This window comes from Triticum dicoccoides, chromosome 6B (assembly GCF_002162155.2).
Source record: "Triticum dicoccoides isolate Atlit2015 ecotype Zavitan chromosome 6B, WEW_v2.0, whole genome shotgun sequence".
NCBI classification, from domain to species: domain Eukaryota; kingdom Viridiplantae; phylum Streptophyta; class Magnoliopsida; order Poales; family Poaceae; genus Triticum; species Triticum dicoccoides.
Window position 1 is genome coordinate 23,827,148 of NC_041391.1, and position 15,347 is coordinate 23,842,494.

The 15,347-nt window shown below is 46.4% G+C and overlaps 3 protein-coding genes across 4 annotated transcripts; 2 read left to right on the forward strand and 1 right to left on the reverse strand.

The window, feature by feature from the left end:
- Positions 1-1,318: 1,318 nt before the first annotated feature.
- LOC119323379 (lysine-specific demethylase JMJ25-like) lies at positions 1,319-9,975 on the forward strand. Of its 2 annotated transcripts, none has more exons than XM_037597019.1 (15): positions 1,319-1,555; positions 1,902-1,955; positions 2,060-2,236; positions 2,866-2,999; positions 3,180-3,279; positions 3,867-3,999; positions 4,348-4,411; positions 4,488-5,241; positions 5,888-6,217; positions 6,782-7,711; positions 7,799-7,871; positions 7,960-8,045; positions 8,172-8,291; positions 8,477-8,544; positions 8,963-9,975. In XM_037597019.1, exons 1-15 carry the CDS (start codon positions 1,334-1,336, stop codon positions 9,627-9,629), a joined length of 3,912 nt encoding a protein of 1,303 aa, XP_037452916.1. In that variant the 5' UTR covers positions 1,319-1,333; the 3' UTR covers positions 9,630-9,975. The 2 variants fall into 2 exon arrangements, with proteins under 2 accessions (XP_037452916.1, XP_037452917.1); XM_037597020.1 differs by having other exon boundaries at positions 2,060-2,224.
- Positions 9,976-10,481: 506 nt separating this feature from the next.
- On the forward strand, positions 10,482-11,178 carry LOC119325566. The gene has a single exon (XM_037599297.1). The coding sequence runs from the start codon at positions 10,543-10,545 to the stop codon at positions 11,071-11,073; it is 531 nt and encodes a 176-aa protein (XP_037455194.1). The 5' UTR covers positions 10,482-10,542; the 3' UTR covers positions 11,074-11,178.
- A 255-nt stretch (positions 11,179-11,433) lies between these two features.
- LOC119320597 (P-loop NTPase domain-containing protein LPA1-like) lies at positions 11,434-14,549 on the reverse strand. Its single transcript, XM_037594632.1, has 6 exons — positions 14,295-14,549; positions 14,055-14,136; positions 13,440-13,874; positions 12,558-13,298; positions 12,189-12,308; positions 11,434-11,808 (listed from the first exon to the last, which is right to left on the reverse strand). The coding sequence occupies exons 1-6, from the start codon at positions 14,471-14,473 to the stop codon at positions 11,434-11,436; spliced, it is 1,932 nt and encodes a 643-aa protein (XP_037450529.1). The 5' UTR covers positions 14,474-14,549.
- Between the last annotated feature and the right edge of the window lie 798 nt (positions 14,550-15,347).

The window sequence follows — 15,347 nt, forward strand, 5'->3', positions numbered from 1 at the left end:
CCATTCTCGTTTGCCTGCGAGAGCACAGCCCCCAGCGGTACACCAGGAGACCCGCCGCCCTGAGACTGGCAATGTAGAGAGCCAGCCAACGTGTGTCGCACGTTTCTGCCTCGCCCGTGGAACACGTAGGGAACGGCATCCGTCCATTATTACCCTTCTCATGGAAGTACATACTCAATTCACGCGGTCCCTTTTTATCGATGGAGTTTACATTCATTTATTATTGATTGCAACTTTTTTTGGTATCTTACCAAGCGGACCGCTTGGTAATGGAGTTTACATTCGATAATATATAATTGGCTTATATTTAAATTATGATCGAGGTAGATGTTGCTGTTTGCTGCACTTGACACGTCTATTACTAGGAAGCTGGACAGGGATATATATGGTTACCGTGCGCCCGAAGTCAAATGGTCAATTCCACTAAACGTTCAACGATTTAGGAACGGAGGTGAATATAGGAGATGAGTACTCCATCCGTTTCTAAACATAAGTCTTTGTAGAGATTTCACTATGAACCACATACATATGTATATAGATGCATTTTGAGTGTAGATTCACTTATTTTGCTCCGTATGTAGTTCATAGTTAAATACCTACAAAGACTTACATTTAGGAACGGAGGAAGTATTTAGGAATGGAGGTAGTATATAGCATCAGGTAATTAACTAATGCCATCAGCAGTAATGCCAATGTGTATAACCGGATTGTTTTTCCTAGCTGAATCCGATTGGTAAGGGTTGATTGCAATCGCAATCGCTAGCACATTCTACTTTTTTTTTTTGAGGGAATCTCGCACATTCTACTTTTTTCTGACAGCACGCTAACGAGGTCAAGGCCCGCTCAGAAGCCGTGATATCCATGGGCCGTTCGCGTGGCCTCCTGCGCGGTTTGGCCAGCAGTTTCGAAGTTTCGAAACGCGCACGCGCGCTCGGCCCCGAAAAACCACCGGCGGGGCAGCGGATTATTTTGGGATCTCATTATTCTTTCCCATTTATTATCGTACCCCTCGTTGTACGCGCCGCGAGTCCCTGCCGCTGGGCCCCCACTTTCCCCGGGCCCAGGGGCCGTCCCGCCCCGCCCCGTCCGGCTGGAGCCCGTGACCCTCACTGCCAGGTGGGCCCGCCCCAGCTGTGCCGTCGAGGCGATAAAGACTCGTGTCGCTCTCCCGTCCGTCCGTCCGTCGGTCTCCTGCTAGTCCTCGGGTCCGAGTTCGACTTCGACTTGGCTGCTCCGGCTCAGACCCAGACACCGACCCGACGAACCCCTCTCCCTCAGCCCCTCCGCCGACCCCTCCGATTCCGGCTGCCGGCCGCCGGGGAGCAGCAGCGGCATGCCGCCCAAGCGCGGGCGCGGGAGGCCGCGTAGGGAGGTCCCGGCCGCCGCAGACGAGGCGAGCGGCGGGGGGACGGACGACGACCTAGGTCTCCCGCCCATCCCCTCCGCCTCCACCGCCGACGAGCCCACGCGCGGGCGCGGGCGCGGTCGGGGTAGGCGCGGCAGGCGCGGCCGGGGGGGCCGCGGGCGAGGGCGAACGCCCGCCGTCAAAGCCGAGGTAACCTAGCGCCCTACTCCACTAGCTAGGTCTCCCCTCCCCCCTAGCTCGACGACAGCAGCCGGCCGCCTATCGCATCTCCGCCGCCGCGGGGAGCGCTCGGATAGCCGCTGCCGTCTCGTTGGGTTCGGTTGTGCTTCGTTCGTTCCTGCCTTTTTTTCGCCTGCTTCCGGGAGGAGCGCTGGCTGCGGGATTTTAGCCCAGGCCGCCGTAATCTATAACCTAGAGTTGCCGCCTCCTTCTACTGCGGTCAGTATATTTCCCCGCCAACCTTTCCTTGTGGAAGAGCTTCGGCGGAGCTTCCTGAAATCCTCAATGGCTGCTTGTTGTTGGTCCTGGGTTGCAGGAGAACGGTGTGGACAAGGGCAACGAAGAGATGCCACAGCAGGATTCTGCCGAGGTCATTGTTTTTCCTTGTAGCATGCAAGTTCCATGGATTGGATTATTTTAGAAAGCAGTAATCCTTGTATTGTTTCATCCTCATGCTCGGTTTCTCAATTCCAGGAGAAAGACGCACAAGGGGGAACGGAGAACTCGAGACCAGCAAGAAAACGCAGGAGGGGGGATCCTGTTGCTGACCTCTCATCTCTTGAGCCTCGGCCCGCACGAGTTAGGAGGAAGCCGAATCTTATTCCGGTGGTAGATGATCCACCTAAGGTGAAAGCCAAGGTGAAAGCTCAGGTGCAATTTTTTACCTTTCTTGTTGATACTAGTCCCATCTCTTAGGTTTTCAGGACTAATGCGTGGTGGATGAATGATCAGGAAAGTATGCGCATACATTGCTTGTGCATTATTTGTAAGAGACTGTTTAGTTGTTTGTATGTTCCCCTATAGTGGGCACATGCATATTCCAATTTCTATTTACTTTGTATATATGTAAACAAGAAGCACAACTGGCAACGCATACATTCCCTAAGCAACGGTTCAGCTACCAAAGAAATGTACGTGAAATACTTTATATAAGAAGCATCTACATTTCCGAGTACCTGCTCACATTGTAGCCTTTACCTTTCCCTGTATGTACGTAGACATTCCCTAAGCAATGGTTCAGCTACCAAAGAAATATATGTGAAATACTTTATATAAGAAGCATCTACATTTAAGAGTACCTGCTCACATTGTAGCCTTTACCTTTCCCAGCATGTACATAGACATTCCCTAAGCAACGGTTTAGCTACCAAAGAAATATATGTGAAATATACTTTATATAATAATAAGCGCTTACAAGTACCTCCTCACATTGTAGCCTTAACCTTTCCCAGTATGGACATAGAACATGACATGTGTTTGTTTGTGTCTGGAATTTGCAGAATACAAAAAGGATAGATGGAACCTCAACCATGTGTCATCAATGCCAGAGGAAGGACAAAGAAGGAGGAGTTGTGCGCTGCCTGGGCTGCAAAGAATATAGGAGGAGATACTGCATGGTGTGCATAAAGCGCTGGTTTGTGCCCTTTAAAACCATTCATGTTGGCCACCTTCTTCTGTTGCATTCGCCTGCCTGTTTTAGTAGAGTTAGCACTTGTGTTTGTTTGATTTCTTATTTTGTAAGTACTTTGTTCAGCCATCATGATGTGTTTGTTAACAAAATGACCTGGCTTGTGTTGTGGTGTGATCTGAACAGGTATCCACATTTAACAGTAGATGACTTTGTCAATAGTTGTCCATTTTGTCGCAATAACTGCAACTGCAAGACCTGCCTGCGGAAAAACATAATAGACAAGGTTTGCCTTCAGCCTTGTCTTTCAGGCTTTGTTTCATTTTTTTTCCTGTCTGCAGTCCATTTGATACTCCCATGCCTCTATAGGCTTGCATAATCCCTGAAGCAACATGAAGGGGCAAATGACATGCATTCCTGTTGCTTTAAATTTGTGTTTTCCACTGTAGTGCAGTGTAAAGTAAAAAAAAACTGCCAATGCTGTTGTAGTGTAACGGTAAGCTCTCCCGGTGAGGGAGCTACTGGCTAGGCTCAAAGTCTCAAACCCTGATGGCACTAAAAAAAGGTACCTCGCTGGCTACCCTGCTAGTGTCTGTGCGCCGGCCTGTGGTAACGGTAAGAGTGTGGCCCATGGGGGGAGGGGCAGTGGTCGCTGGCCCATGTGATGGTGCGGCCCTATGGGGAGATGCCAGGGTTTGGGGCCTTTTCTCGGTTGGTTGACTGAGTCTCTTAGTGAAATACCATGAGGCGGACTTGCTAAATATTTCCTTTTTATGGTGATGAGGCTGGCAGGAGTTGTGCCCATTCATCATGATTCAAAATCATTAGTCACTGAAAATAACAACACAATTTTTTTCCTCTTTTTTGTTCCAGGTTGACAAATGGCAAGTATCTGAGGAAGATATAGTCAAATTCTCTCATCGAAATTTGCACTTCTTGCTCCCATGGTTGAAAGACTTTCACCATGAGCAGATACAAGAGAAATCTGTTGAGGCAACAATTAAAGGTATTGCTGTTGGCTTGTTGAAATGCTGGTTTTTCTTATTTCTAGCTTAAGAACATGATTGTCAATTATTTATTGCCATCGTGCCCCTTCATTGTTTCAGGCATTTATTTCTCCAATGCAACCAACTCAGTACTTCTTTTTATTGATTTAGACTTGATTATATAAAAATATGCCAGTACCATATATGAGTCCAAATCAAAATATTCCATGTTCACCAGTTGCCCAAATTTCAGAATTTTGACTGCATGCATTATAGGATTGCCTTTTTTTTATCTATCTATTTATTTAGGAATAAAATCAGTCAGTGCTCCATTGGCTCTGCTGTTTCTTATGTTGCTTTCATAACAGGCATTGATGCATCTGAAGTGAAGGTCACTCAGGCTGAATGTGAAGAAAGTGAGCGGATATACTGGTTAGTCTTGCTTCAATTTTTATGTGCAAATTATTTGTTGCTTCAGATGTCTAAGTCATACTATTCTTTGGGACAGTAACAACTGCAGAACATCTATATTTGACTTCCACCGAAGCTGTGATAAATGTTCCTATGATCTCTGCCTGAGCTGCTGCCGGGAGCTTCGTGATGGACTTAGTCCTGGCGCTGCTGCTGCAAATAGCATGATCCCTACGCAACCTGGGGTAGAAGGCCTGGAAGATTTGCAACAGAGTAGTCATGGCAATGTTGCAAGTCCAAAGCCTTCTGATGGGCAGAATGATGTTTTGATGGACAGTGCAATTCCTGTTGAGGATAATGCTCCTGGTTTGAGACAATGGAGGGCGAATAACAATGGAAGCATACCTTGCCCGCCAAATGCTTTTGGTGGTTGTGGAGATTCTGTTCTTGAACTTAAGTCATTGTTGAAGGAGAATATAATTTCTGACTTATTGGAGAAGGCTGATTTTGTGGTCAACAACGAAAGAATGCTGGAGGTGGGAGGCTCAAAATGTTCCTGCTCTACGGACTCTGGTGAGGTGACCAATGGGTATAAATTGGCTTGTAGAGAGAACTCAAGTGCCAACTACATATACTGCCCAAATGCTAGAGATGTTCAAAATGGAGCTTTAGATCATTTCCAGGAGCACTGGCTGAAGGGTGAGCCTGTTATTGTTCGTAACGTGCTTGAGTTAACTTCTGGGTTGAGCTGGGAACCAATGGTTATGTGGCGGGCTTTACGAGAAAGGAAAGAGAAGGATGAACATGAGCGGCTCTCTGTTACAGCTCTTGAGTGTCTGTCTTGGTCTGAGGTAACTGGCATCATGATGGTTATTGTTTTTAGTATATCACCATTGCTGTAATTGCCAGTGGAAAAGCTGATATCATGGATGCTGGAATTGCCATAGAATTCATTAACTTTGTGCTTCCATTTCTATCTGAATCAGTATTAAATGTTTCTATTTTGCTATTTGTGTCTGTATATCTGTGTATATTTAGTCAGTTAGTTTGCTTGCTACTCCCTCCATTCCTAAATATTTGTCTTTCTAGAAATTTCAACAAATGACTACATACGAAGCAAAATGAGTGTATCTATACTCTAAAATATGTCTATATACATCCATATGTTGTAGTCCATTTGAAATCGCTAAAAAGACAAATATTTAGGAACTGAGGGAGTAGAACATAAGAATTCAGGTTAGCAGAGTTTCTACGGATATTATCTTGTTTGTGCCTGCATACCTTCTAGTATTCTCATTTACTACCAGAATGCGTTTTTGTGGCGGGCAAGTCCCAATTGTTTGGTCTTATGTTCAATATGGGCTAAGCATGGAGGTTCTATGGTTGCCTCTTCTGATATTGATTTCCTATGTTGCACTTAATATCTACTAGATCATTTTTATTTTGACATTGAAATATTCTTAACACTACCATTGCTTCTGTTGAATTGCAATGCAGGTTGAAATAAACACCCACTTCTTTTTTGATGGGTATTCCCGTGGAGCTGTTGGTCCAGAGGGTTTGCCTGTGTTACTCAAGCTTAAAGATTGGCCACAACACAGCTCATTTGAGGATCGACTGCCACGACATGGCGCTGAGTTCATGTCTGCCTTGCCATTTCGTGAATATACAGATCATAAATCTGGTCCTCTTAATCTTGCAGTGCAGCTTCCAGAAAATGTCATAAAGCCAGACCTTGGTCCAAAGACTTACATTGCGTACGGCGTTGCCAAGGAATTAGGAATTGGTGATTCAGTCACCAAGATTCATTGCGACATGTCTGATGCGGTAGATAAACTGATTTCCTATGCTTCCTACTATTCATATATGTACATTTTATGGATTGGTATCTGCTTCATTTTGAATCTGAAATTGTTATGCTTAAGTTATCCTTGCATGGTCTTTCCAAAATGATGTTGGGTCGTATGAAGGTAGAAGTGAGAACTCAAACCTCAAGGTGTTGCAAAACACCCTGAGATTTGAGTATATGTACATCCAGGTTATTTATCACTGTGTGAAGATAAAGATCGCATGTGGATGTTGTAGGTGTAACTGCTTGTAGGTTCAGGTTTGCTCTTGTTGCTTTCAGTCAAATCTGCATGCTTTGGTTTTATTTTAATGGTTGCCATAACAGTTCACATTGTTGAACTCTTTGTTGTTGACTATGGATCATAGTAATTACTTGGTCAGGAACTGTAAAAATATAAATCTACATTGTGAAGATCTATTTGCCACATACTTCACCCAGCTGTCATATTTATCTTTTCCCTGTTTTGGTTTCTCCGTTGGACAATTTTCTGATTTATTTGCTCAGTTTTACGAATGATATCCTGTTTCATATTGTATAAACAGGTTAATATCCTAACACATACTGATGAAATAAAGCTCAAAGAACAAAGGGTTGTCGCGATTGAGAAAAAGAAAAAGAGTTTGGCAATAAGGGATTACAGCAGAAATCTTCAAGCTTCACAAATAGGTCCTGATAGTGACACGTCGATAGCTCTCAGTGAATTAGTCAAGGGGCCGAGACCTGAAGGATCTGGACATGGCTCATTCATTAAGCAGCCATTATCAGATGCTGTTTTAGATGGGCGGGACGGGGTTCATAAAGATGTGGCAGCTGATCAAGCTGAGCGGAACTTGACTGTCAATGGGCGAGCACCCATTGAATGTGAAGGGATTCACAAAGATGTGGCAGCTGATGAAGCCGAGGGGAACTTGACGGTGAATGGGCAAGTGTCCATTGTAGGTGATGCGGATCATATGGATATTTCAGTCACCAAGGAGGCAGCAGAAGCCACAGTTAATGATAGGGAGAAGGTTGGTTGTGGTTTCAGCAGTGAAGATAAAAGTGCATCTCCAGATAATTCTGAAGGATCTTCTGAACCTAATGGCCATCAAATACACCGCAGGAGACATTGGCTTCGTTCTTCTAATGCATCAAAGAGAAAAAAGGAAGCAAGCACAGAAGATGAAGATAAAAGTGAACCTCCAGATAATTCAGAAGGATCTTCTGAACCTAATGGTCGTCAAACACACCGCAGGCGACGTGGTTCTTCTAATGCATCAAAGAGAAAAAAGAAAGCAAGAACAGAAGATGAGGTGCCTGGGCCCATAACTCTCGAGCCAAAAGATGATGATCTCCCATTTGTAGAGGAAAACCAACCAGAGGGTGGTGCCTTGTGGGATATATTCCGACGGGAAGATGTCAGCAAACTACATGATTATCTAATAAAGCATTCAGAGGAGTTTAGGCATTACAAGTATGAACCAGTGAAGAAGGTGATTAGCTCTGTCTGTTGACCTTTTAACCATGAAACGCCATATGGCTTCTTATTCTCATGTCGTGTAACTGTTGCATCTTGACAGGTTATTCACCCTATACATGATCAGTGCTTTTACCTAACAAATGAGCACAAGAGGAAACTTAAGGAAGAATATGGTAAGTTAAGAATAATGATGTCTTCTGGAAGAATTAATATTCCCTCGGTGATTTACTTCCTAGTTCTTTGTCCACTGCATATATGCAGGAGTTGAGCCTTGGACATTTGAACAGAAGCTTGGTGATGCAGTCTTTATCCCTGCAGGATGTCCCCACCAAGTCAGAAATTTGAAGGTATGATATGCCATGCACTGAATCAGTTTCTGATTCCTCTGCCATTAATGCCATACTTCTGAATAGAAATGACTGCTGTTACCTGTGGTGTTTCTCCTTTTGTTAACTGTTTTTGTTCTTGAGCAGTCTTGTATAAAGGTCGCACTTGACTTTGTTTCGCCGGAAAATTTACGAGAGTGCATCAAGTTGACAGAAGAATTTCGTCTGCTTCCAAACTGGCATAGGGTGAATGAAGATAAGCTAGAGGTCTGCCGTTTTTCCGTACTCTCCTGCTGCATGTATACAAGCTTATCTTATTATTTATCTGTATGCTAATCTTGATCATGATTATATATAGTATGCCAGTCTTGATATCTCCATAACTGCCACATGCTCTATTTTTTCTGCACTCTTCTCTGATTCTGAAATTCTGTGACAATCTAAACTTCCAGGTTAAGAAGATAGCTTTTCATGCAATCAAAGAAGCCATTTATGATATCTCCAATGGTGGCAAGAAAAGGTTAGTGGCAGCAACTCCCAGCATGGTCTCAACTTGCTTTTGCTATGACATAAAAAGTACTAAATCAGGAAATGTGCAAATAATGCTACATTAGTGTTCCTGTGTACCTCTGCTTACTGCTATGTTATACACAAGAAATTTGCATGGCCTCTATCTGCAATCTGAATATCGAAGTAATGGTGCATCTGTGATCTTACGCGCTGCTGAGGGTCTTTGTGAAAATGAATCATAGGGACATGGTGCTGTTGCCACGCAAATTTTGTGTAGATAACTGGGGAGTTGATTTACAAAATTGAAAAGTTCTATATTGTGATCTTGAGGGCCCTTTATGCATTGATGGTTAAGTAGGTTAAATGCTTTAGTAGGATAAGATTTATTCTGTTGTAAATAATGAAGACATTGTTTTCTTTTATACCAGACCTAAAAAGGAACCTGCTGGGCGTGGTAAAAAGAAAGCTGGTCGTGGTCCAGGAAAAAGGAAAACTGGCCGTCGTTGTCGAGGGAAAAAGATACCTGGTCCAAGTGAATCCGCAGAACCAGAGGAGCATGAAGTGCAAGGAGAATCAGCTCTGGACATGTCTGAAGCTGAAGGTGGACCTGCAGAAATGGAGGAGCACGAAGAACAGTCAGCTGAGGACATGTCTGAAGATGATGAAGACGAAGCTGCAGAAAAGGAGGAGTGCCAAGAAGAATCTGCTCTGGACATGTCAGAAGCTGAAGATGGACCTAGTGAGTCAGCGCAGGACATGTCTGAGTTTGAAGATGAGCCTGCAGAAGTGGAGGAGCAGCAGAAACAATCAGTTGAGAACATGTCTGTACCTAAAGATGAGCCTGCAGAAATGCATCAGGAAGAGTCAGCTCAGTACATGTCTGCACCTGCAGAAGCGGAGAAGCCCCAAGAAGAATCAGGTCAGGACATGCCTGAAGCCGAAGACAAAGCTGCGAAAATGGAGGCGTCTGAAGCTGAAGCTGGACAGCTAGAGGCTCAGGATCACCATAAGCAACCAGCTGATGGCACGCCTGAGGTTAAACAGGAGCAGCTCCAGAAGCAATCAGCTCAGGCCATGCCAACCCTGGCGCCATGAGAGTATCCTCTCGCTGCTTGACTTTGCGCCCGTCACCTGAGAACCTGACCTGCGGCCATGTTCCTTCCACCCGTATGACCTGCTGTAGCGTTTTGAGGGAGACTGTCGAGCTCCCTGACCCCTGAGCCTTGCCCGTATGACTATATCTATATCGAAGGCGCTCCATAGCTGCGGAGCGTGGCATAGTGGTTGGTTGTCTTTCTGTGGGCCCCTTGTTTATTTTGGTGGTAATAATAGTAGTACTAGTGCTGACAGCAGGGTTGCTGTATACGTACCTTGTAAGCCTGGGACTTAGATATGAATCATGCATCGCATGCTATCGACCTCTAGTGACCATATTGCAACTTGACCACCTCTCTAAAATCAATTCACGATCAACTCTTCAGCATTGAAGCCAACGGCGAGCCCTGCGTGTCCTCCTCTTCTTCATGTCTGCCCGTTGATCGTGTTCGGGCGCCTCTTGCCCTCATCGTCCCCTCCTTCCTTTGACTCTTCATTGAAAGGGTTCCCTGCTTCGACCTAGAACTATGCGAATGACTTACTCACCGTGACCTTTTTTAAAAATTATATATATCTACGTGTGTGCACGCGCGGATTTTTGTGGATATACACATTTTTATGCGCCGTATACAAAAGCACGAATACATGAACCAAAATAGCCTTGTATATTCTTATTTTCGGGCCGGATTTTCGTCTTTTTTTCTGTAGCGTAGCATATAATCTATGATGCCACATCACGAAATCTTACAGGTAATTAGAGAACATCCATATGTACTCATATGTAACTTTTTTTTTTTCTTTTTGAAACTTCTAAGCAACACTTTCGATTTTTTTTAAATACATGAGCCCGGGTGCCAAATGTCCACCCAGCTGAGGGGATAATGAAGCAGAGAGGCAGAGATAGATAGATTGGATGGCCATGGCCATGGCAGCAGCGGCAGCCTCCCCCTCTTGCTCACCGCCTCCATGGCCAGCCTCCTCCAGCAGCAGCTGCTCACTCCTCTACACAGCCACGACCGCACGGCCAGCCGCTTCTCCGAGCGCGCGCCGCCTCCGCCGCCCACGCGCGCTGCCGGAGACGGCGCTGGTGGCGGCCGGGGTGGCGGCGGCGGGGGTGGCCGCCGCCGTGCTCCTGCGGGGCGACCGGAAGGCGGAGCAGCCGGCGCCCACCGAGAAGCAGGAGGCGTCGGAGGAGTGCTCCGCGTGCGGCGGGAGCGGCCTCTGCCCGCGGTGCAAGGGGGAGGGGTTCGTGTTCAAGGAGGTCGGCGAGGAGGCGGCCGGCCGGGCGCGGCGGGCCGCCAAGAACATGGCCACCCGCTACACCGCCGGCCTCCCCACCAAGTGGACCTACTGCACCCGCTGCTCCTCCACCCGCTCCTGCACCGCCTGCGACGGCTCCGGCGCCGTCCCCGTCCGCGCCAAGACCACCACCACCACCAATTAGCAAAGCCGCCTCTTTTTCAGTAGCAATCGCCGCAGCAAGTATCCAACTCTTCTTCTGCCATGAATCGATCGATCAATCAAGGGGAATTCTTCATCTTCATCTTCATCTTGCTACTATTCATGTATTGTAGTATATATATATATATATATGATTATATGTCCATCCATGATCCATCCTGTCAGGGAGTGAGGGGAGGACAGTCTGCTCCCCTCCCTCCCCTGATCTACTTCAGAAACCAGTACAACAACATATGATGGGGTGCTACTCGCTACCATCTTGCAACAAGAAGAACAACAACACAGTTAGATAGCTACCTACATCCATCTAGCTTAACTCAAGCTCAGGTGAGGATGATGGGATCTAGCAGCACCTATTGGAGGGGAACCCAGATGGCAGTGCAGGTGCTACAACAGCCCTTCCGGGCCGAGCGCGCACCGTCTCATCGGCACGGTTCCCGCTGCTCATCGTGAGAGGGTGCGCGCACGGCATCTCAGGGGCGCCGCCGTCGTTTCCCATCTCCAGCAGCTGGTTCAGGTTGTTGTCAGCCTTCTTCATGGCATTGTTATCATCATCGTCGTCATCATCACCGCCTCCTGCGCCCGGGGTCGGGGGCTGCTTCATCAGGGTGGTCTGCTGCTCATCGTCAGACCAGTAGCCGTTCTCTCTCATGGCCAGGTCCTCGTACTCCTCGTCCGACTTGGTCGACTGCTCGTCCACTGACCCTGCTTCCTCCATCTGCTTCGTGTTTTTTCATCGATGACAGAAGAATGGACAATCAGTTATAACTTATAAGTACCCTGAACTTTCCTGTTCGACTTAAATGGTGTCTCTCTAGGTAGCATGCAGCATTGCAACAGTTGGTATGTCGATAAAACTGCAGCACGGCATACTCATTTTATTCATTTACATCAAAGAATGAGACCCGACTCCAAATTTTTGTACCACTAGCACAAACAACTAGTAGTTTTCTTATTATCGTAGCAGCAGCTCTCGTAAGATTTTCCCAGAAGCAAGTCTACGTTATCTCTTCATGCCAGACATTATTGTCATGACATTACCGTGCAGAGAAAAGGAGGAGGAAAGATGAAGAATGAAACATGTTTTTTAAACACTACCTCCTGAATGTCCTTTTCTTCGTCAGTCAAATCGTCGTCATCCGTCTCTGCATCACCAGCATCGACTTCCTCTGCTTCTTCTTCGCTGTCGAACACCGAATACTCATCCGCAAGCTGTATCTGTATGCGATGAAGCAGTGTCAGGCCAAGTACAGAATTAGCATTTTGCTTCAACTAATACTAGGCTACATATAAATGCCGTATGTAAGAAATCTGAAGGGTTAATAATCTATCTATGCACATAGCTGTCGTGACTTGTGAGCCGTGACAAACATTAAATTATTATCATAGCGTAACTCATTTTCTGTGCACATAACCAATTGTGAAATATACTTATAATAACGTAAAGGATTACTTTAAGATGCAAACCTCTTTGGAATTATCATCTGACATCTTTGGTGTGCTGCAACACGAGGATAAATACCTACTCCCTGTATCTGTGCCATCAGCCTTGGAGTCATCGGCGCTACCAGCATGACTGGCGCACCCGGTATCACTTGGCCACGCACTAATCCCGAAAGAGCCAAACTGAAGATTGACGGGCTCTGCCTTCCCAATTTGCAGCGGGCCATACATAGGATTTCCAACAGACTTCTCACTGCCGGTGCCGTCATTTCCGTTTCCATTGCTGTCGCTGGCATGGACAGGCCACGCCTTAGCAACGGAACCGTCGGTGTTAAGCAGCGCCATCAGATTCCTAGAGGACCCCTTCCTCTGAATCAGCTGAAACATTCCCTTGGAACTCGACGAGTTTGCGGCGCACTGGCTCCTGTACTCTTCATCCACTATAGCTGCAGTGTTTGTATGTGGGTCATAAAACTGCTCCCCTGCCTCCCGCCGGCGAAGGCAGCTAAAAACCGTGGCGTGTATGGCCGCCACGCTTCGGTCTACGTTGGTGTTGTTGATCTTCGGCACCCGATGCTTGTCGGCCCGGTTGCAGAGGTACTCCTGGATTGCTCTGATGTTCTGGATGTATTTGACGTACCTGTTCTTCGCCGGATCAAGCGCCATGTACTTTGCACGGACCGCAAACCGTTCCAAATGCTTCTCCTCGTTCGTAATGTATACCATAAACGGTATCACGGAGGGATGTTTCTTCATCAGCCCCATCTATCATGCATTAGACAATTATAAGAGTCAAGTAAAGACAAGAATGTAGTCACTAAGGAAACAAAATAATACAGGTAAACAGCATGATTCTTTTGTTTTTGTGCGCGAAGAGAATAGCATATGGTTCTTGACCATACATACCACAAAATTCAGGCTTAAGTGAACCCCTTCTACAATTAGAGATTCTTTCCGCTCCTCCCAGGTCGTAATTAGTCTGTCAAGGCTGCCAATGATCATCTCACTCTGCGCCTTGTATCCTTCTATCGCCATCTGCTTCTTGCTGGGAACTTCGGTTCTACTAGGAGGCAAGTCCGAGGAGGATGCGCCATTATGGCACTTCTCATCTGATGAAGTGCCGGCATCTTTGTCTGCATCAGCGTTTGAATGAGAAACAACAGCGAGTTTGTTGGCCTTGCTTTTCGCCTTGGCTTGGGCAACCGCAACGGGGTCTAGATAATCTCCTGCGTGGTAGGTTGACGCGTAGAGCAGAGGGTTTTCTTTCTCTTCTACGAAACTCCTCATCATGTGCCGTATAGAGTCGGTAGAAACCACGGTTGTGATACCCAACCTGTTACCCTGGGAGAAAACCAAAAAAGGCAGGAGTAAGGAATTGCAGAATTATCACCCAATTCACCTGTAGCAGGCAACGCGGTTTTTCATAGATATACACAGTATAGTACTAAGTGCAAGCACAAGGGGTCCATCAACTTCTATCCGCCAACGAAGGGTTTCCCTAACAAGAAGATAGACATTTACCAGCAAGGATGATAGAGTGGACTTGCCGCACCCACTTGTGCCACACAACAGTACTGTCACTGATTCTTTCCTCTCCTTTATCCTGACGTAGAAAACAGGGAACACACAAAAGGAAAGGTCACTGATGGAACAAATTCCTATCAGAAGAACATTTCACAGAAGTCATTCAACTTGTTGAAGATTGGATGATATGATCTTGGGAAATAGTCGAAGGTTGGCGAAATGGTGCGGCGCAGTTACCTGCAGGCGAGGAGCAGGTCGGCTCTCTGATTGGGCCCGACGTACTTGTACAAGGTGAGGGCGTCGCACACGACATCCAGGAACTCCTCCCTGGAAACAACGGCAGTGGTCTGGGTCTTGTACAGCTCGAACGGTATGTTGGTCATGTTCTCCGCGTCCAGGAGCTCGGCGACCTTCATGCCATCCTCCTGTGTGGTGGATCCATTCAGTTTCGACGAGTCTACGAAGGCGCTCCTGGCCACATCGAACACTCTCTTGCTGATCTGGTGACATGAACAAACAATTGGTGGGTGAGACACCGTTGTCATTTGTTCAGTTTAGGTAGTCTAGGAAAGCTAATTAAGGTGTCAGGATATTGCATCTAGAATGGTAACAGTTACTACATGATAAGTAAACAGATAGTGTACTGAAAATAGAATAGACAAGGCAGATAACATTATATTCCTGAACAAAACCATGATAACATGGACAAAGATACTATGATTGTGATGTGGATTCCAATCTATCATTAATCATTCCGTAGTACTACTTGGCAGTTGGCACCACCACTAAATTAGGGGACTGAACTCAGGAGAACAGACTACAAAAGTAACTGTAGGATGTATAGCAAGAAACCAGAGAGTGTAAGAATGTGGATTATTTTAAACAAGGTGGACAGTATTATACCAGGGAACACAAATCGACCAGCTTGATTCAGATATAAGAATTAATGTTGCATGCTGGACATTCCTTAACTGAATCATGGTGACAGCGACAGAGACCGTAGGATGCTGAGTCTAATCTAAAAGATTCAGACTGAACCCAGGGGAACAAAAATGTAAACTGGATCATGAAACAATCCATCTATCTAAGAAAAGACCCTGGTATTTGGCTCCGAAAGCAGGACTACAAAAGTGAGATGAGGCAGAAAGATTGGGGGACAAGCAGGAGTGGGGAAGACGACGGACCTTGAAGGCGTGGCGCGGCTTGCAGCCCATGAGCTGGAGCGCGCTCTGCAGGACGGGCCGCGTGTAGCGGAAGCCGCTCCTCCCCCGGCGGTCGTCGGCGACGGCA

Bases quoted from the DNA above. Each gene is read 5' to 3' on its own strand.
- LOC119320597 (XM_037594632.1), bottom strand. From the start codon at position 14,473: ATGAAGGTCGCCGAGCTCCTGGACGCGGAGAACATGACCAACATACCG. The intron at 12,309-12,557 runs GTTTGCATCTTA...CATCGCATACAG, and splicing joins CAGATGATAATTCCAAAGAG to ATACAGCTTGCGGATGAGTA. The intron at 11,809-12,188 runs GTAGTGTTTAAA...AACACGAAGCAG, and splicing joins AAGAAAAGGACATTCAGGAG to ATGGAGGAAGCAGGGTCAGT.
- LOC119325566 (XM_037599297.1), top strand. From the start codon at position 10,543: ATGGCCATGGCCATGGCAGCAGCGGCAGCCTCCCCCTCTTGCTCACCG.
- LOC119323379 (XM_037597019.1), top strand. From the start codon at position 1,334: ATGCCGCCCAAGCGCGGGCGCGGGAGGCCGCGTAGGGAGGTCCCGGCC. The intron at 7,712-7,798 runs GTGATTAGCTCT...GCATCTTGACAG, and splicing joins AGTATGAACCAGTGAAGAAG to GTTATTCACCCTATACATGA. The intron at 7,872-7,959 runs GTAAGTTAAGAA...GCATATATGCAG, and splicing joins GAAACTTAAGGAAGAATATG to GAGTTGAGCCTTGGACATTT.